A 27,803-nucleotide genomic window follows, 5' to 3' on the forward strand; every position below is an offset into this window, starting at 1 on the left:
ATTCAGATAATCAAACAAACAGAGCTAAACCTTTCAGTGTTGAGTGCAGTAGATTACTATCTATGTGTTCATTTGTTATATCCTCAGTTATAAAAGCAACATTGAATTCAAGCCGGATGTTATCTTACATTTAAAAGACATTTGACACAGCGACACAGACAGCCTAGTTAAATACGGGTATCAGACGGGTACTCTGCGTCGGTCCAAAGCCCAGGACTCAGAACCCAAAGGGTCAGATTGGTGCATGGCCAGTGATAACCTGAATGAAGAAGGAGGCCGGCAGATATTTTATATAGACTCATCATTTCTCTCCAGCTGAGTGCTTGATGGAATATTTGAGTCCTCACTTGAATTGATAATGTTCCTGTAGCACCAAGGTCGTACATTTGGTTTCAACATGAGTGGGGATACATAAAGCAAAGGGTGCAGGGGGGGGTCTGTGGAAAATGTTTGATGTCTAACAGATCATTTCCTGCACCAATTTATGGTGCAAATGTCTTTTTTTCTGTAAAGGAAAGCACTAAGCTCAGCTCCGGGTGACCATTCAAAAGATATACATGTAATGGAACAAGCATTGCATTGCTTTCAAAATATGTATTCTCATGTAGATCAACCTTTCATTTAATGGTCTCTCTGCCTAGTCAAAACACCAAGACTGATGGACTTTTACTCCTTTTGTATGTTTGACGTCTTAAATGTGCATGACGCAGCATCAACAATAAAATTAAATCATTTTGAATTAATTTATGCACCTCTGAACAACTTACCTCATATTTCTGCTCATGTTTCATTCAACATGTACCTCATATGCGTTCTCTAATAGTCTAAGATTTTGAGTTATTTTGCTTTTACTAGAATGAAGTTATATTTATAGTTTATTTCATGAAAAACATACATACATACCCTATAAAACATATACATAAATAGAAAATTCCCACTACTATGTGTTATTGTTCACGTGAATGTTAACTTCGCCAGCTTTGATAAAGTATTCAATCGTATCTTACATCCTAAACCAAACTCTTTATTTCATCAGTACTGTCTCGCCATTTTTATCCCAGAGCGCCGGACAGTGTGTGGAGCTTCTGATGAAATTCTCACTGCAGATAGGCGTCTTATTGATAGCTGTCAGTTTAAAGCAGTCTGCATCGTTCGGATTATTAGGAAATAAACACGTAGGCCAGGAGTTCGGTGACCTCGTCGCTGGCAACAACATTCATACCAGAAGTCCGTCAACGAGCGATTCTGCGCCTCCTCCTTTCTCCTCCCGTGTCTTTGCAGAAATATTTGATGCGTTGGCTCACACATTGGTACGTCCATATGCAAACATACGCCCAAGCTTTTGTACATCATTTCCAAATTCATGTCCCACCATTTTGGTACCAATTTAGGATTAACATAGTTTGTATGGTTTTGTCAAATTTCAGTGAACTGTTCACAAAATTTGACTTTTATTTCGATGTGCAGTATGATTCACATGGGTTTTGAGGCTGTTATTATAGATTGATTATAGATCAATGCATCACATCCTCCTCTCACCGGAACCCCGTATGAAGCCAGCGTGAGGGAAACCGATCAGATGAGAAGTTAGTGGCGCGGTTTAAGAGCAGCGTTTTTGCTTCAGTCCACAGAAGCCATGAACCCCTTTAATTTATTAAACAACCGCGAGTCCCAAAGCCAGGCGACAAGGAGAGTGTTATAAATATTAGAAGAGCAGTTTGCTCTCCCACGCTCTCGTATTAAATCGCAGAGAGAAGAATGTATGTGCCCTTATTAAAAGCTAATGTGTTCTGGACCCATTAACTGTATGAACCTCCGTCTAGATCCCGTTCCACCTTGTCTTCTTTCAGTGTCGTGCTTTAACTGAAATTTTAGCCTTTTCCTGTTCGGCATTTCCTTCTCTTTTTTTTTTTCGGGGTCTTTCAGCGCTCTCGCTCTACTTTTCTCCTTCCGTAGACTAAAATACAAAAGATCACAATACACACACACCAAAATTTGTATTTACACATTAAACGTTGGGATGAATTCACGGGAGTATCCGGTTTAAAGGAATGCTACTTCCAAAATCTTCTGTATCCAATGCTCTCCACAGTTGGATCAACGTTGAACTCCTATGAGCGAGAAAGCAGAAGCAGAGATACCGTCATGTTATCCAATTTAGTCAACATTCCTCCTACTTGTTAAAACCTGCCATTACCCATCTACCTTCCCACGGACTGACCGCTCGGTCGGAGCTTCTGGGCTGTTGAGCCTGCTGATGAAGCCATGAGCTGCTCGCATTCTGGAGAAATGGGGAGCGGAGGTTGAATACAGAGGTTGAGTGAGCTTACTTCAAAGCATCAAAACAAGCAAACCACTGCTGCATTTTATTTTTTTTATCAGCCGTTCATTGACTTTGGGGAGCTTTTGATCAATGGCGTCGGTGATGCCATGTGATGGAGAAACTGTGAACGTACGCAAACAGACTTTGGTGGCTTCCTGGAGGAGCAGTAGAGCGTTTGACTTTTAGCGTGACGGAGCGGTGTACCAATCCATAGGCAGACATAAGACGGCCGCGGCTTATGCTCGCACTGGGTTGTAATGGCCAGGCTGGAGGCGCAGGAGCAGGGCGTACTTTAAAAAAAAAAAAAGCATCACCGTCCTGACACATGGAGGGGGGAACATTCCTCAACTCTCTGCTCCACTGACCAAGCGGAACTGCAGCGCCGTGAAACCAGGCCACGCGCGCGTCCGCGTGCGCCGGCGTGTGTGCTGCTACGAGGGTGCGCCGGCCCACCGAGGGGGGCGCTGAAGTGTGACGGCCTGGTCACCCGGACCGCCGAGAGTTATGGAGCGAGAGCACGCCAGCTGTTCAATTTGGCCACATGGCCCGGACAGTGAAGGCAGAAAAGGAGAATACTGAAGAGAAACGGTGTCATCGGGAGACGCGGCTGTTTGTCCAAAGCACCTTTCCATCGCCGGTGGCCTGCGCTGACACCGCCATTGTCTCGCTATCACGGGGCACACATACATAACCGGAGTGACAGGGTGACAGGGTGGTATATGATGTGCCCGGGCACTCGGAGGAGGATAATGAGATGGGTGCTAATTTCTCAGGTGTCACGGACTGATATGAATAATACAGGCCGTCCCATTACCCATATCCACCAACGCCGCCGACGCTGTCAACGTTTTTCATTCGCCTGCGGAGGGGACCATCGGTGCAATGTCCTCACTCTGAACTTAAATGACCTACTGGCCTGTACTTTGAGGAGAGGGAAAGTTGAGGTGAATTAAAGAAATCAGCTATTTTTCGAGTCAAGGGAAACCTTTGATGCAATAGGGACATCGTTTATGATGCTGCTATCATTTCCGCAGTTGGACCTGTAGCGACACCTAGTTTGTTTTTCCAACAAAAACACAGGAAGGTCTTTATTTTTTATGTTCTGTGTGATGAGTTATTTACTGCCTGCTACTCTTCCACGGCCGCCCTGGTTGGCATGTTGGGGACTCCTGCAGGACAGTCGGCCTGATCCTGAATTATTCACTTTTTCCTCTTTTCATTCTCTTTTTCCCTCATTTTTCAAGCCAAATTTACGTCTGCCTGTAGCTGCTCATTTTGTCAATGTGGTGTCCGTCTCTCTCTCTCTCTCTCTCTCCATTCTATTATTCTCAGAGAGCTGAGCAGCTCTGTTCCGAATGCATGATGTGAAAGGAGAGAGGAATGACAGCAGCTCATTAGAGTAGGAACGAGGTGGAAATAATCTTCCTTTTTCCCCTCTCGCTCTGTTTTGTATTGTCCGTCTGGCCGCTCCTCTGCCCTCACTCCGTCACCTTCGCCAACCGGCGCCTTCATCTGCTCTCTTTGTGTGTCTCTCTGTCTGTCCCCTCAGATCCCAACGCTCTGGGGCAGCACGGCACCGACCATGCCCTGATCGGAGGAGTGGTGGCCGTGGTGGTCTTTGTCACCCTGTGTTTAATCATTGTTCTGGGAAGATACCTGGCCAGGCATAAAGGTAAAACCACAGTTGGAAAAGACCCGAGGCGCATGTCCTACTTCTCCCTGCAGACATCAAAGTCCCTCCCGTTTTCACAAATTACAGGTGGTGGAGCTAACAGCAGTGACGGAAGACTTTAAGAGCTAGCGTTTGGTATTTTTTCAGCTAGAACACTATTTTCTAACGCGTTTATGTTTAATTGATTAATGGGGACAAAAAATGTGTCGACTCTTGGGCGAGAGCACGGAGGGCGGCAGCCGCTCATGGAATGCAATGTTAGTGTCCGATGTTGTAGAAAGAGTCTGATTCTGACAAACTAGTTGAAAACGACCCTTTAATGAGCTTTTAGTTACCGTTGCACCCAAACATTGGTAGCATTGATAGACACGTGTCTTCGACTCATTGGATTATTACAATTCAGAAACTTTGCCTCACTTTTACAGAATCATGTTCTGCATCACGTTGTTTGGGCGTCGACCTTTAAGTCGAGTCATTTAAGCCGTCGTTGAGAACAATAAAGTTATTTGTTCTATTTGCACGTATTGTACTCTCGTAGCCTTTCATCAGTGTGATTATGAATTGTGTAGCATTTCCGGTGTTGTCGTCAGATGTTGTTTTTCCCCCCGCGGGCTGTGAGGGCGGCTCGACGCTTGTTTGTTTTCTTGATGCAGGTTATTTTTTTTGTCTCGCGTTTCCTCAGGAACGTACTTGACAAACGAGGCCAAAGGGGCGGACGACGCGCCCGACGCCGACACAGCGATCATCAACGCCGAGGGCAACCACGCGCACGCAGAGGAGAAGAAAGAGTACTTCATTTAGACTGCAGAGGGAGCTGTGCAGCTCTCTCTCTCTCTCTCTCTTTCTCTCTTTCTCTCTCTCTGTCTCCCCCTTTTCTTCTCCATGTCTGACCACTTCCCCGCCCTGTCAACAAGGAACCAGGCAGTGCACAGACAGAGAAGTCCCTTCAGTGTTTTTTCCGATTATTGCTTCTTTTTTTTTCTTTACCTTTTACATCTGGTGTTTTCTCTTTGTTTGTTTTTTGGCAGCCGGTATTCACAGGCAGCCGGCAGTTGCTGCCGAAAGTGTCCCCCCTCCCCGTCCCCGTCCCCCTCCTCCCCCCTTTTTCCTCGTCTTTGACATAAAATGCCTGGAAGTCTGTGTAACTACCATGACTGCTTCTTACATGAGCCCTTCTGCACCCTGTTTCCCTTCAAGCAGGCATCCCAACACACACACACACACACACACATCCTCTTTGTTCACACACGCTCACAAACACATATCATATATCACATCAACACGGTGCCTAAAAATACAGACGCCATTGAACTTCTGTCAATGCCTTCATGTATCGTCTGTCGGTAGCAATGTAAATGCTTTGTAGATGGGTTCACTGGACCATCATTTCATTAGTTAGCTCACAGCTTTATACTATACATTGCGTCTTTTTGTTATTTTAATAAAACTCTTTGCTGTTTACGCCTTATACATGTCTATCACACTGAATATGCGACTTTTAGATCCACCCCCCTCCCCCCGACCCCAGGTCCCTCTAAATAGACTTGTAATTAAACAGTTGACCCGTGTAAGATAAGAAGAAGGTTTTGTGTAACACTGTAGCAAGGCTTGTCAGATAAGTGTGTTATATGATTTTCCTTATTAGAATAGGGATAATAAAGGGTGGTGTGGTATTGTTTAGAGCAGATAACACACACAGATGCTAAATGAAGCATTCCATCAAATAAACTCAACCAAGTGTATAAAACCATTTGCTAAATCTGCTGTACCTTTGTCTGTATATTCTTGCACTGCCGAAGCTGCAGTTTAGTGAAACACCAACACCTTGTGTGTCCTCTTGAGCGCTTAATAGTTTGTGATTCACATATTGGGTTCAAGTGTACAGAAATAGTTAATCTCCGCTCTCTAAAGCCTGTAAAAATTGTAATGAAATAAGTTTAGCTTTTGCTTTAATTTTTTACGTTACGTCACATTCAAATATTTTTCAGGCTTACGGACCCTTTGAAATGTAAAATTAAACGTTTAGAGTCGAGTTGGTCAAATAAGTACACAAATGATTTTCTCAATCTTATAGCGGATTTTCGTTGTCGGTTACCTTTTGTAAACTCGATGTGCTGGCAGGTTTTTACAGTGTGTTTCATACACGCTGGATTATGAACAAACATGCAGTAATATTAACATTTTATACAAATAGTGATAAGATCAATTTCACCAACGCCACATTATATATCACATTTGCAGCTCTGTGTTTTACTTTAACAAGCTTCAAGCTATTTAGTTAAATGCTTTGTATCACCAACATGTCTCCTTGCTAAATGCTCTGCTTATTTTCCTTTAGTCAGAGTCGCTTGCCATGAGCTGAACTTTGATTTCCATTTCATGGGGTCTTCAAGCAAAAAAAAAAGAAAAAGAAAATGTAAAATAGACGTGTGAGTGGTGGGTCGTGGACCTGCAGGGGCCTCCTTTCCAAAACTTAAAACTGAAGACAAATAGAGAAGCACAAAAATGTCTGAATGAGAAACTGTGTTCCTTTGGCGACATTTGCCTTGGGAATGGTTGTGCTATTCAAATGGGTAGTGGAAAGACAACAAGGCCGTCTTTCATTCAATTCATGGAGGGGAAATACAATGCATCTTTTTGAAAATGTAAGCTAAAATATGTTTTTCTTCAAAATATTGTAATAGTTTTGGTTTAAGTGGTTCAAATCTCCCTGCTGTGTATTGTGTCTGCTAAAATGTGGTTGATTGTGAAAATTGCTGTTAAATTCTGGGTTCCTACAAATTTGTATATTAGCCGCGTTATCTATTTACTTTACCTTTTCATCGAATAGTCCTTATTGAAGAACTTTTAAACAGAAGTATTTGGTTCTGGCACAAGGCATGTATATACTGGGTGAGGACAAAACTTTGGTAATCCGCATTAGCATGTTTTTGTTTGGCTCATATTTTTATTTATTTGAACTGAAGTTATTGAAGAGATAACCACAATGAAGATGTGTTTGTAACTTCATTTTGGAGAGCGGCGGCTTCCTGTGTTCGTGGCGCGCTCTGGAGGTGCTGCCGATCCGAAGGATTGGGCTTTGTGGTAGATGTGACTAACAAAACAAAAGAAAAATCTACAAAACTGAACAGAAACAACAGAAATCCTTAAAATACAAATTGGAATCGAAGAGCATCCAAGGATAAACCGCCTTCATGTCCGAGGCGTTTAAAGTTTCACGCACGCTTACACAAACATAACCTTGTGAACAACTTCTGCTTTTTTTCATATATCATTGCCATTTGTCTTTCATCAGTTTTGAGGAATTTGGCAGATTTACTCTCCCGAGCGATAAACAATGTGACGTCTGATACTAAGGAGTTAAAAGGCGAGGCACTAATCTACCAAGATGGAGCAAATTATTACCAAGGGCAATAAAATAGTGGGCCCAGCTGTCTCCCATTCAGTGGCCAATTTACAACATTATGCAAATAAGGTCAGCAAGTAAAGTCCTTCTGGAGCGTCTCCAGTGCTGCCGGAGTGAATCACAAGTTGGGAATAATTAAACCACCGATGTAGAATTTAGGTTGCATATTACATTTAAACATATTTTAAGAATGCAAAAGCTTTGTCACAATTTCCATCTTTTTTTTTTCATTTCAGAGCACTTAAACCAACCACCACATGTTTGTCTTCAGCTTCTGGGCCAAAGCACTCTAGACTTGCTCTGGTCTTTGGACATCTTCTGTATCACATACTGTACTTTTATCACATTGATGATTTGTCTTTTTTTTACTCTCTATCTAGTTTCTTGTTCTTGTGTCTTAATCGACGATGTGCCAGTCAGATTCTGCATTGCTTTAGGCCCTTATATCAACCTTAGGAATAAGAGAGTGGACAAATGGATCTGTTGATTCAGAGAAGCAGATTATTAAAGGAACACTTATGAATTATCAGGTCTGCAGTGATTAAATTAGTGTTTAGAAATTAAACAGGTGCCATTTACTGAATTATGCACTCTTACTAATTTGATGGATATTTCTTAGAAAATGTGTGTTTTACTTTTGTTTGCGTTTTTTTCTTTCTGAAAACCATATGTAAATATTTGTTTTGACATGGCAGTAATGAACTAATTTGTTGCAAGTGGCTTTTTTAATGAGTTTCTTATAACTATATATATATATATATATATATATATATATATATACAGCCTGGCACATACCATCATCAACTATTTTACAATGATAGAATTGACTATCATAGCAGACACATCATAGGCTCAGTTATTAGTCTGGATTTATATTGTCTTGTCGGTTGAAACTAAGCTTTAAAATGTTTGCGTCCTTGCTTCCCACCATGCACATGTTTGGTGAATAGATCCTCTACATCATGGGGCCTCTAATTTCAGCCTGGCGGCAAGACAGTAGCAGCGCTAATGTAGCCGCCGTGCTGTCGTCATTGGGCACTATTCCATTTAACCGATTTGCCTCTGTTTTGTCTCCTGGCTCCAAACAAACCCACTTTCTTTGACTGGCGTTGGGAAGCGTGCAGCTGAGATTGCTTATTTATGCAGATCGGGCAGTAACGTTGGCACAAAATCACTCACAATTTTGAGAAAATTCTTCGTGTTGGCGGTTGCAAATATCGGACTGATGATGTGTGACTTTCATTGATACACGCGGTGTCCCTGTATTAGCCAATACAAACACATTTTAATATACTACTAAATTACCGTCAATGTTGAACAAGTGCACTCATACAATTATGTTTTATGATCACAAGATTTCAGTGTGTACTGAAATGTAAAAATTAGCTTTAAAAAAGGACATCAGAGAAACCATGGACAAAATATGTCTGTTTCTCTCAAAGAGGGATGAGACAAGCTAATGATGCTGGTGATCATCGTAGCTCGTCCAAGCTCCCACCTGATGATTCTGCATTATATGTCCGTCCTGCTACAGCCTTTTTTACCACAACGCTCTCAATCAGGCACACACATGCTTTTTTTGCGCTAGCAATTGTCCCCAGTTTCATGAAATTTGAAGCCCATATCAACTAAAACTACAAACTCTTCATCCATTATTTTAAAAAGGGATCAATATGAAAGTAGCCTCTTTGAGACATATTCCATATTTTTTTCACATTTTGTTTTAACTTCAAGGATTTGTCCTGATCAGCAGTGATGATATAAACGACGTGGCCCCGTCCAGTCATCTCGCTCCTCATCTGACACCCGTCATGTGTTTGTACAGTTTGGTTTCAGCGCATCTCATTGTTTGTCTGCAATATTGAAACTAGAATCAATCAGCCTAGTCTCCCTATTGTCTCAACGATGACGAGTGACACAATCACACGTAGAGATGTTTTTTTTCTTATATAATTAACTTTTGTTTTGCATCTCAGGAATTTATTTCATATAGGTATTTTTTTTCATTTGTATTCTGTCTAAAAATGGGGACTTGTTGGCACTTCTCACTCTGCTTCTGTAGTCTCTGAATGCTGACACCATGTGTTTGTTGAGTTTAAGATTATCGCAATGTTAATAAAGTTATTCAGTGATTCTTCAATAATTCTGTCATCTTGCTGTCATTGGAATTCAAGACTTAGGAAACTGATTTTTGATGATTTAAAATCCTGACATTTATAAATACGCTGCAAATAATCCCAAATATCCAGAAAATTAGAAATAGTTTTTGCACACAACCTTATTTTATATGTCTAATGTTTTCTGTGTAGCAGCACACATCTTATATTTATATAATATAATATTATAATATTATATTATAATATTTATCAGTCCCCGGATGAAATTTGTTGTTAGACATTGTCACTCACAAAATACAAAATATCCACAGTGAATGTCAGGATGAGCACTAGGGACTTGGTGAAATAAGGGGTTCTCTGGGATGGTTTGATTGGATATACAGCACAGTAATAAAGGGTTTTTTCTCCCATTGGCTAAGGGATTCATTACATTTAGGTTCGTTCTGATGTGTGACATTTGTTAAATAAACCAAAACACACAAACCGAAGCATCTGTACGAGCTTCATTCTATGTTTGTCTCTCTTTGTTTTCCTTTTGGAAGCCTCTTGCGGTGAATGAGTTGAGAGACAGGCACCTATAATATGCCAACATTGCTGCTTTGGATGCAACTCTATTTGTACCATGCGTGCACAATCAAAAACAAGCAAGCAACAGGTAGAAACTTGCACAGACACATTGCTTTTCACTAACAAGAATAATTCATGGTATATGTACGTCCCCCGTCTGTGATAGTGGTGTAATGCCATTCGTTTGTCAAACAGTCTCTCAGCTGTACTTTCCAATATACGGGTGTACAAGGACCATATATATATATATATATATATATATATATATATATATATATACAGGATATACGCCTGCAGTTCTAACTGTGATATACAGTGAAAGAAATCTGTCTTTGTCAATAAAGGCAGGACAAAAGAATAACAAAAACCTATTTGATTTGTGAATTAAAGTCCATTTTACTCAAAGGGAATGCTGGTGATAAATCGGTATAGGTTTTTGTTTCAGTGAGGCAGAAGATGATGACTGAGGGGAGGAAGCAAGGCAGTAAGATGTATTGTTAGACTGAAGGAAGCAGCTGCCATCAGCCCACCTGTCTGCAATATCTGCAGCCAGAAGAGGCTCGCATCTCTGCAGCTGAGGTGTGACTCCTTCTGCTAATGAAAAATGAAGGCTGAGTGAAACACTCTTTCGGAGCAGTTTTTAGAACTAGGACGGGGACGTTATAGGATACCATACATAAATAATGTCAAGCAGATGTTTGCTGTCCTGGCAGTCCCTCAGGAACATGATGTCCCAACTTTCTCAAATGAACGTTAAGTTCTTTGTAGCATTCGTGTCCTGTTAGATGGAGCAGGAGACCAGCAGGATGGATGGAGGAGAGAGGCGGGATGACAGGCAACAATAGACGGTTGATGGATCGGACGCAACATTGTTCACTGAGCTGTCGCAGAGCTCAAACTCACCCCTGTATTTCTGTACGCCAATAAGCAACGCTTCCACCATGATGCCTCATGGCCAATCGCGTCTAGTATTGGAAAACAGTAAACAGAAAAAATACATTTTTCAGCATTAAGCAAAATGTACTTGAAAAGTAACACAAGACCGGGAGCACAGGAGCAAGCATTATGACTCCCAGAATGCACTGCTCTCACAGCAGTATGAGCTTATGAGCATAAGAACATTTGACTGTTCACATGGATCAAAGTGTCATGTTAATGTGAATGGTATCGTAATATCATAACCATGCAAGCATCTGAAAAACAAAAACACCGGAAATCAGTCCAAACTTCGTCAACTTAATAAATAAAGAAGAAAATGAGAAAATCAAAAGCCCTAAAGCGAGAGTTTAGACTTTCTCCAAACACGAGCTTTCAGAACTTGTTTTTTGCTCTGGGATATTTAACTTGCTGTGATAAATATTAGATGTCAACATTCAAAGATACGATCAATGCATTCAAATTTGTGCCATCCACTTAATCGTGCAGTTCTAAGAGAAATATTGATGGATACATTAATTTCGGGTTTGTCAGTGAAGGATGGCCCACCTCTTGGCCAAGTACCAACATGACAACATACATACATGACATCATGGAGACCTGAAATCCTGACTGAGATCAGTCATCACTGAAGCCACGCAGCTCAGGTCTCCAAGAGACCGAATAGCGTAAATGTTCACAGTTCAGGCGATGAAGCACTTTGGTGCATTTTGGTTTATCTTTCGAAAAGAAAGAAAAGAAAGTTTTAGCAAAGGGAGCGGCAATTAAAAAGAAGGACGCGGATGGATGTGCCGGGGAAAAGAGAGATTACCGATACAGTATGTCTCCATCTTTGAAGGCTGCCTCACAAAGGGCTGTTTAAGATGAATGGTGCCCCCTCCACACACACACACACACACACACACACGTCTCTCGTTAAGTGTCACTTTCTGAATGTGCCGAGCTTCACACCTGCCCAGTGCTGTCAGCCTGCCAGCTGTGAGAGCTGCAGCTGCCGTGACGATATCAGCCACTCCACATGCAAATACCTTCCTGTTCTTTAGGATGTGGATTCACTTGCCCGCATCTCTGGTTGCCTCCTTTCAGGCCTTCAGTCACTGCCAATTTGTTCCATTCGTCCATCAATCCCAATCCTTCCCTTAATCGCTCTCCCTGCGTTATATATCGCCTGCCCTCCACACGGGCCTCATAACTCATCTTGGTTTCCCTCTTCATCCCCCCTCCTCGATATCCTGCGTTGCCAGATCTCCGTTTACTCTGCGGGGTGATTAGCTTTGGAGGGATCAATCAGGGATTACAGAGATGTTAGCAGCCTTTTATGTTCTCTTATTGTGCTGGCCACAACCACCCACACAAACACACACACACCTACGCAAGATACCATCAGGGAAACGTTGATGTCTACAAGTTTTACTTTGAAGGAATTTTAACGCACATGAGCCCATGAAAGCACCGCAGACCTCAAACGGGTCTTTGACGTTTCTCGAGTTCGGGCCAAAGACCAGAGGTGATCGGGCAGGTGACCTCCAGTTAAGACTTCTTACAGGCACAGGGACCTCGTGCCAGGTAGACATGCAGTGAATGCGGACCTCTTTCATGTGCTGTGAAGGCGATATAAAATAAACTCCAGAGACAGTCCTTTAAAGGTTAGCTGCCTCCTTTCTGCAAGTGGGTGTAATGTCACCATGGCGACCATCGATCAGTCCGTGCACATTTCCGCAACACGTGAACCTGATGTCACACAGACACGGATCATCCCCGTTCCCAGTCGGCAGTGATTGGTTAAGCCAAGGCACTTTTTGACAAACACAAGAGATTCGATTTTACTCGCCATGACGCCACTGTGTTACATCCGCAAAATAGTATTTCAATAAATGTATCTTTGTCTTAAGTCATGGGGCATTAGATTATTGAATTTACCACTCGACGTTTAATGAAAAACTATACTATGACCTTTTTTGATTTATTATACAATGTGTCTTTTTGACATTTTAATAGCATGCTATGCCATACTTCTAAACGTACTGCACAATGAGTCTCCTTACTTATTACGTAGTTACTTTTGAATAATAATATAATAAGACTTCATCATTAAATTTCAGGACATTCCGTACTACCCATAATATTTAGACTTTTATATGGCTTACTATATTATACGTTTAGTACCAACTTTACATTACATATTATAACTCTTGGACATACAATATTATAACTTTTAATGACATTTTCATTACACACCATGCCATGACTTTTTTTTACAAAAGGTGTAAAGCTATTCCTTATTGGCTTATTGACATAATGTACTATGACTTTTTCCATACTTTACAATACATTTGTTTGTCATTTTATGCTACATTCTATGTGATATTTACCTACCCTTCACTTTAAATACATCCTATTTTAGTCTTTTGGACTATTTGATAATAAATTATACCATGATGTTCTTTACTTTATCGAGACATGTTGTCCTACATCATTTTGTGGCATATTTTGGCCATACTATACTATAAATGTGTATACTTCATTAATTGCTTACCCTACTATACCTACTTAAATTGAATAGCATGGCATTCCTTTGATTGCTATTTGTATCATATACTGTACAGTGACTTCTCTTATATACCTCCGTCTATACGATCCCAGAAGCAATTATAGGCCTACGTTGTTTAAAAGTTGTTCAGTGTAAAAGGTCAAAGCAGAGAAATTTAAAATACTTTTAAATCTAACAATAGTGTTGTCATCATTAATGTTTTTATTTCATCATCTGATCATTTTATCATGATATTCTGTGCAGATTTTGACGCTTTTTTTTTTTATCTGTAAATGTGGAAGAAGTTTTCCAATTGCTCATTTCATGGGGGAGAATTTTTTCTTTTTTTCATTGAAGTCGACAGTCTGGACATGGAACTGAAAGCAGCCGTGTTGCTTCAAATCTCAAGTAATGACAGCACAGAGCCAAAACTATATATGTTTCGTTCAATCACTCTGCGAAGCTCATTCTATGTGCGACACCGAGGTAGTGGAACTATTTCATGGTGGAATGAGAGCTTTATGGAGGATTGCAGATCATTAGTCGGCCTTTGGCGGGATGCCGCCGTGGTTGCAGTGATACTGCTAATTCATTTCCACCGCACAACTAATGGAGGATATAAAAGGCCTCAGGTTTGTCCATTCCGGGCTGTGCATTTAAAGGGCACAACTCCAAATGATGAGAAAGCGCAGTGTTAAATGAGAGACTTGTGGCAGTTAGAATGTGTATTGGCTCGGGTGTCTGAATGGTGGGGCCTCATTAAGTAATTTTATCACAAGCCACTGCAGCTCGGCGTGGAGGTATCGCATTCATCCCGTGAGTCTCTGTGTGTGTCACAGGCAAGGGCGCCGGATCACAATTATCTTTTACCATAAAATCAAACAGATTATATCAATTCTGCCAACTCGCTATCATATATAATTCAACTCTTGCTTGAGCTAACTCTTTCTTTAAATTCAGACTTCAACCAGGAAAAAAAACAAAAGAAAATTTAAGAATTAGGGTACACAACAGGAAAAAAAACACTTTGCATTCAAGTCAATTCAGATTTAAGACCTTGTGTCATTTTTGGAGGTGCAAGATACAATTTTGGGAGATTGCCTCTCCGCGCCTCTCAATCCTAGCTAACATCATATCTAACGTATAGCTAACGTACAAAACGACACTAACCAACAACAGCAAAAGTGCAGGCAGTGTTTAGATGAGGGGGGGGTTGACATTGTCAGCTGTATGTGCAGAGTGCAGAGTGGCACCAACGTGCATTAAAAGCATGCGCGGCCGGTCCGGTTGTGCGAGCAAGAGAGAGCTCCGATGAAAACACACACAGATGGAGAGGGACTTCTTAGTTTGCTCACTTCCAAATTCTTTTTATATGTTGGATCTGTTATTGTCGCTGTTACGGGTCCTTGCACTCATTGTATTTGAACAATGATGTTTATCTGAGCTCTGAAACCTCGGAGGCAAACACCAACTGCAGGGATGAAGAAAGGGTCGAAGAACTCGTAGCTCGGTCAGAGGTCGGGGGCAAAAGTGTGGTGATGAACCAGATGCTTTTCACTGAGCTTTCACTCCACGTGCTTCGCAATCCACTCACGCTGACCCCTGCGGCTCGGCCAGAGGTAACGATCTATGTCGAGAGAAAAGTACGATTTTACACCAAAGGTACGACACGGGGGTCAGGGTCACCTTTGAACAGATGTTGTGGCAGTGGCTGCTGCCAATGCGCCAGGGCATGGGTCGGTGTTACACAGATGCTGCAGACCAGCAGGAATAATCATGTCACTCCCTCTTTGAGTTGACTAAATGCCGCCGTCTCTTTCATGGAACCCTCTGCTTGTGAGTCATGGCGTCGCTAAAACACCCTTATTTGGGTAAAAAATGGGCTGTCAAACATCTAAATCTTGATTCTTTGCTGTCGTGTCATGTTTGTCTAACTAACTGAGGTTAGTCAACAGGCCTCTGTAGGAATCTTTCATTTCCAATTTAATTCCAATACAGTATGAAGTACAAAAAAAAAACATTTTGCACTGTGCTTAGTCAACAGAATTGAAAGATTTATTTAATGAATTGCATTTCCACAGCGAATGGGATCTTTGTTAAATTGTGCCAATGGAAAACTAATTACACAGAGCTGATTGTTTCAGGTAATCAAACCTAAATCAATTAATCATTTTGTAATAGATAAAAAATAATGTGTTGTGTTATGTAGTGAATCTCGATATTTTTTAGAGCTCAATATTTCACTCCCTTGCCGTCTTCAGCTTCCTTCTAATGGGATAGAATAGCTCTTTCTTCCCAGTAGCACGAGCAAAATTAAAGATGTGTTGATAATTAGAGGAAGTAATCCAATTATGCAGTGAAGTAGTTTCCCTTTAATAGTAAAATCACAAATTATTTTGTTCTCACATTTTCTTTGTTTTATGTGTTCCTTTCATGCTCTAATAGACACACACATTCACATTGGTATGATTTAGCCCAGCAGTGTGCTGTTTATTAAAAAATGGGCTGACTGCTGAGCTCGACACCTCCCCACTGTGTCTGAATAATAAGTATTAACACTGCTATATCCTCAATGAAAGATGCTCCAACGGAGCAGTGGAAGCTGCTTTTGGTGCGCGTGTGCCGTAGAGTACATGCATGCATTTTTTGCAAATAAATGCAGCTGAATTACGACCTTATTTGGATTAACCGTAAGACTTTTTTTGTATAGCGAGCTTTATTAATTCATGAAACTTTCATACTGTCACTCTCCCTCCCGGAGATGATTAATATGTCTGTGACATAGAAGTGATTCCTTCTGGAAAAGTGTCCACTATGAAGCTTCTCACCTATTTATCATTTATCTATGCTGTATATTTGTGTGGCATAATAAATCAATATCCATTGTACTTCCAGCTGCACATAGCTTTACTTTGTTTACTATGCACGACTTTCAGCATTAATGCAAAGAGGCACCCGAACACAGATGTAAGGTTTAAGGTTTAAAGTGTTACAAACTTTCTTTACCAAAGATGTTTGCAGGTGAGGCGGAAACACCGTTTCTGCCGTTTGGCAACATTTGTTTTGAAATTCTAACTTTCTCTGGCAAGTTGGCTGAGGAATGGCTTTAAACAAATGTTTCTCCTCCGAAAGGAGTTGAAGTATATTTTACTTCACACTTAACCGAGCTTTTTAAGTAAAAAATGCAGAGTACTAATAACCATTTGATCTAAAGAGTAATACATTACTTTCTTTTTTTTTATTCACTTAAAAAACATCACGAATCGAATCAAAGGGGCATATTTTCCTCCTTTCGGTAGGTACAGGAAGGTGTTTATGTCCTTTATGTTCTTCACAGCACCAAGACATGGCAGACATCTCTTTAAAATAACCCTGTTTGAGAACTAAATAGATGCTCATGCAAAATATAGAGAGCAAAGCAAGATTGAATAAGTGAAGGAGGGATAAAGAGATGGAAATGAATGAACGAGGTGAAGGACTAAGGAATTTATTTCCCTGATGGGGTGTCAAAATCCCTTTTCACTTATGTCCCTCTTAACCCTGAATGTGTCACTGCACGTGCACACACACACACACACACACACACACACAAGTAGGCACGCATTCACTTGAACAGGCACAGCTATTTGTTTTCTTGAGCCATCTGGTCGGAGCTTTTAAAGCCAGTTTAGTGGGCCGGTGAGCACAAACAGAAAGAGGAGGAGAGGGGAGGAAGGTGAAAACAGGGACAAGTGCTCTGAATCAAAGAAGAAAGGACCAGAATTCATTTACGGTCATCATGTCATAAACATCGACCCACCTCATCAAAAGGATATGTTTGAAAATACACATATTCACCTTCCTATCATGTGAAAGATGATAAAAACAGTACCTCTAAATGTGTAGATGTAGCCAGAACCAGCACTTGATTAGCTTAGCTTAGCACAAAGACTAGAAAAAAGCCTGTGAAGCAGCCATCATGAAAGTTTATCCTACGAGCACCTCTAAAGCTGACCAAACACACGGGATGTGTGCCTGACCATTTCTCTGCGGGCGCAGCGCATTTCTGGAGTCGCTGCTGGTTGCTCGGCAACATCACAGTGATGACGGCCAGTCTTTTAAAAGCCCCCCAAAAAACAACGTGTAGTTTTACTTGTGTGTGCGGAAGCCACGCTAATGGTACTATCTGCTAGCGCTAGCGTAGGACATAATGAATACATGAGAGGGATTTCATTTCAATGCACTTATAACTTGACGAAAAGTCTAAATGTCTTAATATTCTTTTTACTTGATCTACCTTTGATGATTGTGAAGGTTTGGAAGGTCTTTGTTTATTGGACTATCTTTCAAAGGAAAAGTAATACACCAAGACGATCCATGGACCGCTAAGGGGATGTTCATTGTTTTGAGTGCAGCTATAACGGTCAGGGTAATATCTATGTTTGCCTACAGATTATACAAATAATGAAATGGCAGGTTTTGAATTGATGTCAAAGAATTATCGATTACTGCGCTTTAATCGCTCAAGAAAGACACAAATGAGCAGCTTTATCATGGGGCCATTCAGGAGGTGTCCAATTTCCCTTCACTAGTCATTGATAAGCACTCTCTTTGCCTGTCACTCAGGACTTAGACTGATTCCCTCTCAGCCCACGAGCCCAATTTGGTCTCCACACGAATCTATCAGGCAGCGATGTTATCTGCAAGTAACCCAATATTCCTCTTACTCCTCCATCCGTCTTTCCTTGTCCCCTCCCCTTTCTCTTTCTGCCTGGTCCCTCGCCTTCGATGCTCTTGTAGCCTTCACTGTTTTCTGCCCACTGTGTTTGATCCACTGATCCCTTGGTGGAGGACCTCACAAACTAATCAACTGAAGGGGAGAACCTGACTTTGCATAAAGATCCTATCCGCAGTTGACAAGGGGTAGAGAAGAAAAATGTCTCAATCGCTTGCATATGAAGCCTGTCTGTAATGTGATGGATGAGTTGCATTTAGCTTCAGCAAACTTTTGAGACAATTCACTGATATGACTTGATTAATGGCCGAGCTGACATGCCCGCTGCAAGAAGGAGTTTCTCCTCAGATAAAACACTAAATGGCTGGTTCTGTCCATCAGCCACCTCGTGCCAGTATCAAAGAGTACCGAGCAGGCACTTCTTCTGAACCATGACGCTACTCTATGTCTTATTGAAATGACACGTATATATATATAACGTATTATATTATAATAATATATATATAATACGTTTTATTTAGGATGAAAATCAAGATGCCGTCAGAAGAAAAAAGGTACTGAATAAGTATCATAAATGCTGACTGGCTGGTGGCCCACAGGCTCAAACTGCTCTGGTAATGAGCTCCAAAGGGAAGGGAAATGTTAGAGGAGATGAAAGACAACCAAGGGGGGAGCCCAGGGACCCTGCACCTGAACAAGCATGCACCACCTGTCAGGACAAATCAGTGGACAGGATATTATAATCCTCACTTATGAAAATTAGATTTTTTTTTCTTCTTTTTTTTTAAAGCCAGGATGTCGTACGGCAAAGACTTAATTAATCAATCTCTAATGGTGAAATGTCTTCATAGCATCGAGGGACAGAATGTCCCCAGAGGTTTATGACCTGGGAGTGCGTCACGTAATACGAAGCAGATGTTAAACATAATCAGAGCTGCATCTTCATTTTAATGAAACCTTCGGGTCATAATAAGTGTCGTTAAATAGCACATGGCGCCACCAAGAATAAAAAAAAACATGAATATGGAGTGCAGGAAACTATGGAGTGCTGTCAATGGGGTCTTTAAAAAGGTGGTGTGGTAGAGCAGAAGAAATTAATTCCACGTAAATTCAAAGTCGCTCCCTTAGCGGCTGCATTCGCGCAAAACATCTTCTGACCTTTTGTCTTCGCTTCAATTTTCTAAAACAGGACAAATAGCACAGCTGTATGCCAGTCTGAACCCACGTAGTGCAGAGGTAGCGTTTGTGCAAAGAGTACAGCATGAAGAGTACAGTATCTCTTTTCCCATAAAAATGCAGAGTGTCCTCAGTCGAGGCTGCTGATGGACAACAGGCGTACAGGGAAAACTCTGAATCATGCATTTCATTAACGTTACGCTCTGCCAAGCTCTGCACATTTAGTGTCTCATTAAAGGTCTGGTTTGACATCAGGTTCGGTGGGTTATTGCGGTAGTGATCATGTGGAAAAGCTGCTACATCGACAAACTTTGTTCGTACAACAACTTTTGTCCTAACAACTTTTTGAAAAGTCTCTGGGTCTCTGTTACTGGCTTACCGCCCAGAAGCAGTGGAGTCCACCACACCACCAGCAAACACAGGCAGGATCTTTTCTCAGTAAGAGGGCTTATGAACTCTGTTATCCTGGAGACTTAACCATGACATGCTATACAACCTCTAGGGGAGTTAATCAGTTCACGAGTGTGTGAACTGACCTTTTCCTCCACAACAGAAAGAAATAGAAAAGACACACGCTGACGGGCACCACTTAATACAGATATGGTGCAAAAACTCATCTGTCTCCCTTACAACGACGTTATAATACCATCAACATCCTTCTTGCTTAATTCATAATATGATCAGTTATACTGTGTTTTTTCTTGAAATTTTTCAGCTTTGAGCTGAGAACAACAAGAACAAGTTCACTTACAGGTTAATGTATTATTTAATCCATAATGATTTAAAAGGGATTCAATATAAATCTTGCTATTCTAGCATTTGATGTATTTATTGAAATACATCAAAGAATGGAATTAGTTATTTTTTCATTCTGACGTTGTGGTTATAAATTGGAACTATTGATTTTTACTTGTTTGACTAGTTGTGTGTGTAAAGCTTTAAACGATTTCAGTAGGCAACAGCTAACGTGAAGAGCTTCTCTTTTTTATTTTTACGACGGGGTCGTCGTGGCACAGGGGTTAGAAAAGGTGTGCTGGGAAGCACGAGGTTGGTGGTTCGAGTCCAGGCTGCCTCATGTTCCATGTTGAAGTGTCCCTGAGCAAGACACCTAACCCCTAATTGCTCCCTGGGCAAAAATGTGAAAAAAGCCATGGGTTTAAAGTGTAATGTAAGTCGCTTTGGATAAAAGCGTCTGCTAAATGACCTGTAATGTAATGTAATTTTGGAAAGTTCAACCCGTTGATGCACATGTGTTATTTCTCTGTGTCAACTTTTTCAATTCCTTTGAGACACGTTAAGTAGAGGTGGCGAGTAACGGTTGCCATGTCAATCTGTTTTAATTGTATTTTCAGCTGAGTCTGTTCAGTGTGTAAGTGTGTATAATTTATTCTCAACATCACTGATAGTATCATGTTTATGTTGTATGTACATAATATTCTTATCGCTCTATTACAAATTGCTGAATGTTTCTGTTACTCTAGACTCATGATTATTCCATGCATGGCATGAACACAGAGGTGCATGGGAGGCAAAAGCCTTCTGCTTACATACGGCACAAACATATTTACATCCCCGTGCCATTAACCACCTGTCCACTCGCCCGTCCCTGTTCATATCTTCATCAACAATGCCCTCCCATGAGAACCAGCGGTGTGTCCTTAAGGTCGTTGCATTGTCGCTTGCGTAGATTGTGTAACAAACATCTATCAAACATGTCCTTGTCAAAGTCACTGTTGTTGGCCTGCCGTCATCAAACAAACAGCTGCCCTGCCTTCATTGTCTCACCTCTCTCCCTCGTCTGACTACATATATTTCTATTCTATCTTCATGGCCTTGAAGACATCCAAGCATGTCATGTTTTTTAATATCCCCTTGAGCCACCTCTAAATATTTATTAAAGGTGTGCCATCAAGATGGGCCAAAAAGAGGACCCGGCACTAGACTGCAAGCAAACACCCTTTGTTTGACTTGTGTAATAGACTTCTGCTTTAGAAGCCAAACTGCAAACGCTAGAAGAGAGCAGACATGCTCCAGCATCGTAAGGCAAAAGGACTTTTTGGCACTATACTAATTATTTTAGGACTACATTTTGGCACCCATAATAGGCCGGAAAGTGTCTGGACGCTTTCAGCAGGACACACGTCGTTGTCTTTGCATGCATCCGACCCTCGTGACGGCATTAGTGGTAACAAGGACAGTGCATCCGGCCATTTAATGGGAGAATATAATTATGCGTTCATTTGAAGGTGAGAAAGGGACCTCTTGTGTTTTTTAGCTAAAGGGGGTTTGAAAAAACATTGTCCTCTATGTGTCTCTTCTCACGTCTCTCTTTCCCATAACTCTTCACCTTATTCCTATTTCTTCCCTCTTCCCCAGTCACAGCAGCCCTCTGGCCCCTCCACCTCTCCATTTGGCTCCTGTGCGTTGTCTCCTGCTTTGTTCTCCCTCCAAGGCCCCGTCTGGCCCAGTTTATATCAGGGAGTTAATTACGTGTGTGTGTGTGTGTGTGTGTGTGTGTGTGTGTGTGCCTCTGCACCTTTGTTTGTGCATTTGGGGCGAGTAATTACTATTATTAAAAAGATACATTTACAGCAGCTTAAACGACACTGACATCAAGTTTGACAATTCCTCAAGTAAAGTTAAAAAGTGCCAGAGCAGCAAGCTTATGATTTTTATGTAAAACACACATGATGCAACGTGTATAGGAGGCATGAAAATGCAAATGCATCAGTGCAACCACATCTATAAATCAACAAGCCTGTAGCATTAGTTAAGATCAATAGAGATCACAAGGGCAAAGCATCAGACACATTTCATTTTCAGTAAGCGAATACACATTTTCATATAAACCCTTCAACGTGCCATATTTTCTGCACAACTTCTTGTTCGTCAAACTGTGTAAGTGATACACATCAATTGTGAACCGCTACACAGTTGCAATTATAAGGATCAAAGCAAGCTTGATTTTCTTCACCGACTGTAATTACCAAATTAACGCATTGGCTGCTTCCATTCTTGCAGTTTTCAGTATTCAGATCCTCATGTTTAGTAAAAAAGAATCTTTATTTGTGTAGTAAACTTGTGTAGTAAATTTGTTTCAGAAATCAAGTATTCATTAAACAAGCTGTAGGTCTCCTTCATTCTACTCAATAGATGGAATCAACACAAGAGGACACAAGGCAGCTGTATACAAAATGTGAGGAAGTCAAAGGTCTCCTATCTCTGTGTTACAAGCACCCTGTCTGGAAAAACACTGGCCTTTTATTACATATTAAGCCTCTGGTTGTCCACATGGAGGAGAACAACCATATGAGATGGTCATGACAGCGACTATCACGGCACCAACGGGAATTTTGTGGAAGGGGAAGGGTCAGTCGCAGATGGTGAAATGTATGGAAACACTGACAACAATAGTGTCACAACTACTAAAACATTGGCAACTGGTCCCATGCGAATACTTACAGTAATTATAAGTTCAAATGAATGTGTTTGTGACATTTCTGTGCAAAATGCAACACTAGTTGAGTGTGCCATCTACATTTTCAACAGTTATACAGCATCCAGGCAATTTTGGAGTTTAAAAATGTAGGGTTTTTTTGTACATATGTTTTTGGCGTTGCAAAAACATATGTATCTAAAAACATGTTTAAGTGTTCTTGGATGAGCTCTCCTTGTTGATGGACTCCCCCCCCCCCCCCCCCCGCGCCCCCCGGCTCATGCTCCTAAGCAGGTAATACCAGCCGTCGGCTCCACGGCCCTCTCTCTTAAAAAAAAGAGGCAAAAAATCAGAGAAGTCTGAGAAGTCATTTAATTGTGCAGTCCGAAACTTCTTTCAGTCCGATGAATACTAATGAGGAGACTGCAGGCGAGTCTTAGATGTGTTTTATAGCCCTCCCGATGCCTATAAAAGAAGTGAAAACGAAAAAATGATTACCTCATCTATCCATCTGTCTGACGGACATGCAAATTAGAGTGGGTCAAGGGAGGGTCACGGAGGGAGGTGAAAAATATCGCACAAAAATGAGATGATGGAAATTGTGACCTCTTCTAATCTCTAAAAACACCTCAAGCTAATTTTTTGAGTTAAAGCCTGAAGTCTGGTACGAGATCACAGCCAACACAGAGATAATTTCTCTGTCGGTATATAAAGCTGTGTGCTCTATAATTTTTGTTATGAGAACAACCCACTGAAAATGTCAGTGGGGAAATTATGTTGCAGCGATAAAAGAAGTTGGATGATTTTAAATTGATATAGAAATATGAAGAGAGGCTTTCAGCTCCTTGGAAAGAGGCCAAATTGACGACAGGTCGTATACAGTATTTAGTATTTTCCTGATACCTATATTTGTGCTATTGTGTGTGTGTAGTTCAACTAGCTGGGGGGGGGTCACTTTTATAGGCACACACCTGGTAAGAAATAGCAAAAATAAAAATGTTTCCTTTTTTTCAATAGGACACTTATATTTTGAAGACCAAATAAACAAGGGTGGGGTGTATGGTTTCAAAGGAAGGCTAAAAATACACCCAAACTTCACAATAAACCCAATTAAATTATAATTACCACACATTCACTTCCTGCCACTGACCTTTAAAATCCAAGAGCGAGCTTTGAGCGAAACCACAGATAAGGGACATCTAAGTGCATCCCTTTAACACAAAACCTTATTCACAGCCGTTACTCTCAACTTCACAAGCTCAACAAAGCCATTTGCATTGTTGAGGAATCAACTGGTCGACAGATATCTTTTGCAAAATCAGCAGTACAAAACACAGCTGGCTTGAAGGGGTATTTCCTGTAGCTTCTGCTCAATGGGATGTCTGAAGTAGAACGGTATAATGACTCAGTATATATACACATTTGGTAAAACATATAGTAGCTAATCCTGCATTGGACAAAGCATTCAGTGCAACTGATGCCTCTTGTGCAGAATATCTTAAAAATCAACACAGAGCGAGATTCATGTGCGGTTTTTGAATTATTGAGCAGTTCAAACCATTCATTTCAACTTCAAACACAAGGTCACCGTGGAAAGAAAAGCACCTAATGTGTTGCATACAGCGCAATGCGCACAACATCCCCACAATATAGTTACACAATAAAGTTGAAGGTTAAGTATGTAACCAACAACATAACGTGCGTTATTGCAGGCTCATAAAAGAATGCTTTAAGGGCGTCCTTGTTTAACTTTTACCGACAGAGGTGCAGTTTCCCTTCATAAAAAAATATCTCTCCGAATAAATCAGATAGAGATGAAGAGGACATTAACAACAAACTTGCTTTTTATTGCCTCCCTAAGTGCGTGTTGACTCGACAAGACAAAGTGCCTAAAAAGGAGAAGACGTGGGATCATTTGCATTCAAACGCTCAATTAACTGATTGATCTCAGACTAAACAAAAGGAAAAGAGTTGTACAACCTTAGTTTGAATACTCAGAGCTCTGAATATATTTTCCATTGCCATGACATTCCCGTCCCTGTACCACAGACTTCAGGTTTATATTCAGGCAAATGGAAATGATTTGACTGCTGTTTGGAATCTAGATACAGTGTGTGTTTGTGGTACAAAAGCAGAGCAGAGCGAGATTTATCCGATTGTGGTTCTGCGAGTGTTGCAGAGTGTGTTCAGAGTGTGCCTGTGCATGCTTACACGTTAGTTAATTATATATATAACATTATAACCCTGGGGAGTCTATTAAAGAGTATGGTCTGTATTGTGTTATCTGTGTGTGTGCGTGTGTGTGTGTGTGTGTGTGTGTGTGTGTGTGTGTGTGTGTGTGTGTGTGTGTTGGGGTGATGAGTGAGCTCCTCCAGATTTATTAAAATGAGCCCTTTTATCCACTTCCCTCACCTTCGGTACAAGGACTCAAATATGTGTGTGTGTGTGTGTGTGTGTGTGTGTGTGTGTGTGTGTGTGTGTGTGTGTGTGTGTGTGTGTGCTACTTAGATTCCTGGATGTTGGTTTCGTTTCCTTGCGTCAAAACAACCATCGGCGATTGTCCCCTTTACACTTTCTGTACATGTCACATTTTAAGTGGCTAAAATAAGGCAATGAAACATGCAAGGACCACTGATGGAACCCAGAAGAAGTAGCATTCAACTTGCTTCACAACAACAACCCTCCCCCCCGCCCACGGCCTTCGGTGTGACATTGGTTGTACTGTGATCCTCTGAGAGAGCGCTGTGCTATCACAGTGGGACAGCTGTGCAGCCTTGTCCCCGAAGCATGCTACCGCGGTAACACCGTGCTAATTTGACTGTCAGCACGTTCATTAGAACGCAAGCAGAAATGGGACAGTGGGACACAGACACATTCTGTTCAAGATGTCTCGTGTGGTGGGCAAGGTGCTCTCAAACACAGCACATTACAGCAACGACAGGCCCTCTTATCTTCAGTAATGCTCGGAGAAATGCTGCAAGATTCCTGGCAGACAAACAGAGGAGGACAAATCTGAATGACTACAAATCTACTCACTGCGTGTGTTTATGTGTGTGTGTGTGTGTGTGTGCATCTGAAGTTAAAAAAACATGCCCAAAGGAAAAATGTGCAAACAAAAAGATGTTTTATGTGCAATTGTCTGTTCTCTTGCGCAACTGCAACCAAACACAATGGCACGATGGGGACACAACCTATTTCTGTGTAAAAGCACGTTGGTTGAAACGTCTCCTGTGCTTAATCTTTCGTTGTTTGTTTCTTTTCGACAAACTTCCTTTGCACACTTTCACTTATTTTGCAGTCAATTAAAATGAATCGACAAACAGATGAGGGATTTGAAGGCAATGTTTTCTTTCATGAAACACAAATTAAGTTGTGATTTGCATATTCAGCCACATTGTTGAGATGGATGCTTACCGAGCTGGCTTGCGTTAACATTATTCAACAAAAGTGTAAAGACAGAACAAACAATCAGAAGTAAAGGACATCAAAATGAGATCTTCCATCATAATGTGCGACTTTGTTTTCTCTTTTTGCCAAAAGCTTATGTACTATGTGCTGGTTCGCTGACTCTTTGGTTCAACACGTATGCGTCTGTCCTTGTTTAAAACATGAAATGTAAACTGAATATGTGACAATCCCCAAAAGCACAAATCAGGTTGCCGTTAAACAGTGCGGATGTTTGTCTGAAGATTAGTAACCGTGACATCTTCTCGGAATCAGGCTGTAAAAATATGGAATGTGTCTGATGCCAAACTGGGCCCCTAAGCGCTGTTTTCTTCCTTTGTGGTCATTGGAAAGCTCAGTTTTGACTCCAGATTTCTGACAATTTGCAAATATATTATCTTCGTCCTTCTTTCCACATAAGGGCCCTTGCGAGACAAGCTCACACAGAGACTCATGAAAGGGAACGGCATCTGAAATAAACAGCATCTCGCCACCAACGTCCCTGCCGGGGTCCGTCGCTTCGGAAAAGGCAAATCAATTGCTCGAAGTATCCGATGCATTCGCCCGTTAGATGCCAAAGCAATTTTTTGCATTAAATCCGGAAGAAAAGACTACACATCACACTGCGGTGGTCTTTTCTTTTTATATAGATTCTATCAAAAAGCGATTTAAGCCTATACAACAATTAGCTTCAATGTGGTTCCTCGACCCTTTGGATCCTTTCACATAAACAACTTTCTTATGAATGTTTGCAGACGCAGTCCAGTGCGTCGTTCCCGTTATTTGGGGATGGAGGCATTCAGCGACCACTGTGCACCTCTACGTTTGAGCCCGAGGTGGCTTTACTAACTCTCTAATCTAATCACTGGCCAGTGTAGTAATGTGGTCCACAGCACAAGCCCCGGGAAACTCCCGGGCATACAAGCAATTAATTAACTTAATTACATGGTTAACTTAATTGATTACCTTGTTATTTTGCTAGCCTTGATATGGCTCCATTGCACAGTGAGATAATATAGACATAATGTGCCTCTTAGCCCACTGGCAGCGTCGGTCTCAGGTATCTAGACCCCCCCCTCCCCCCTTCCTCGCCTCCCAGCTCATTGATATACTAAAGTCTCCTTCATGTGCAGGGGCTAATTAATGTTGCATTATCATTTCATTGTCACAAGCTTCATTTGTTTTATTTATTGGCCAATAGGTGAATACATGCAGAAAATGATAAGCGGGCCGCACTGCTGACTGGTGCCAGCATGGCCGGGTCACCCTGACGTCACAGAGATAAAAGTCTGCGTATGAATCACGCTGCAGCCAATAATAGTCTCACTTTGCTGGGGATTGATAATGATAGCTCGGATATGACTTAGATCCCTTAGACACAGAAGAAAAAAAAGAAGGAGCGAGTGAGTAGTTGTGCCTGCATCCGTCAGCGCGAAGGCCGGTAAAGCCAAAGGCGTTCATCAGTGGGCCGCTGTCATATCA

The 27,803-nt window shown here is 41.4% G+C and overlaps 1 protein-coding gene across 4 annotated transcripts in view; it reads left to right on the forward strand.

Moving 5' to 3' along the window:
- cadm2a (cell adhesion molecule 2a) overlaps nucleotides 1-9,544 on the forward strand; it is a 157,526-nt gene extending 147,982 nt beyond the window's left edge. For all 4 annotated transcript variants that reach the window (XM_040181280.2, XM_040181283.2, XM_040181282.2 and 1 more), the window contains 2 exons: nucleotides 3,873-3,995; nucleotides 4,678-9,544. In XM_040181280.2, the coding sequence (XP_040037214.1) occupies nucleotides 3,873-3,995; nucleotides 4,678-4,796 (242 nt within the window). In that variant the 3' untranslated portion in view covers nucleotides 4,797-9,544. The remainder of the gene's footprint in view (nucleotides 1-3,872; nucleotides 3,996-4,677) is intronic.
- Nucleotides 9,545-27,803: the final 18,259 nt, after the last annotated feature.

This window comes from Gasterosteus aculeatus, chromosome 7 (assembly GCF_964276395.1).
Source record: "Gasterosteus aculeatus chromosome 7, fGasAcu3.hap1.1, whole genome shotgun sequence".
Lineage (NCBI taxonomy): Eukaryota > Metazoa > Chordata > Actinopteri > Perciformes > Gasterosteidae > Gasterosteus > Gasterosteus aculeatus.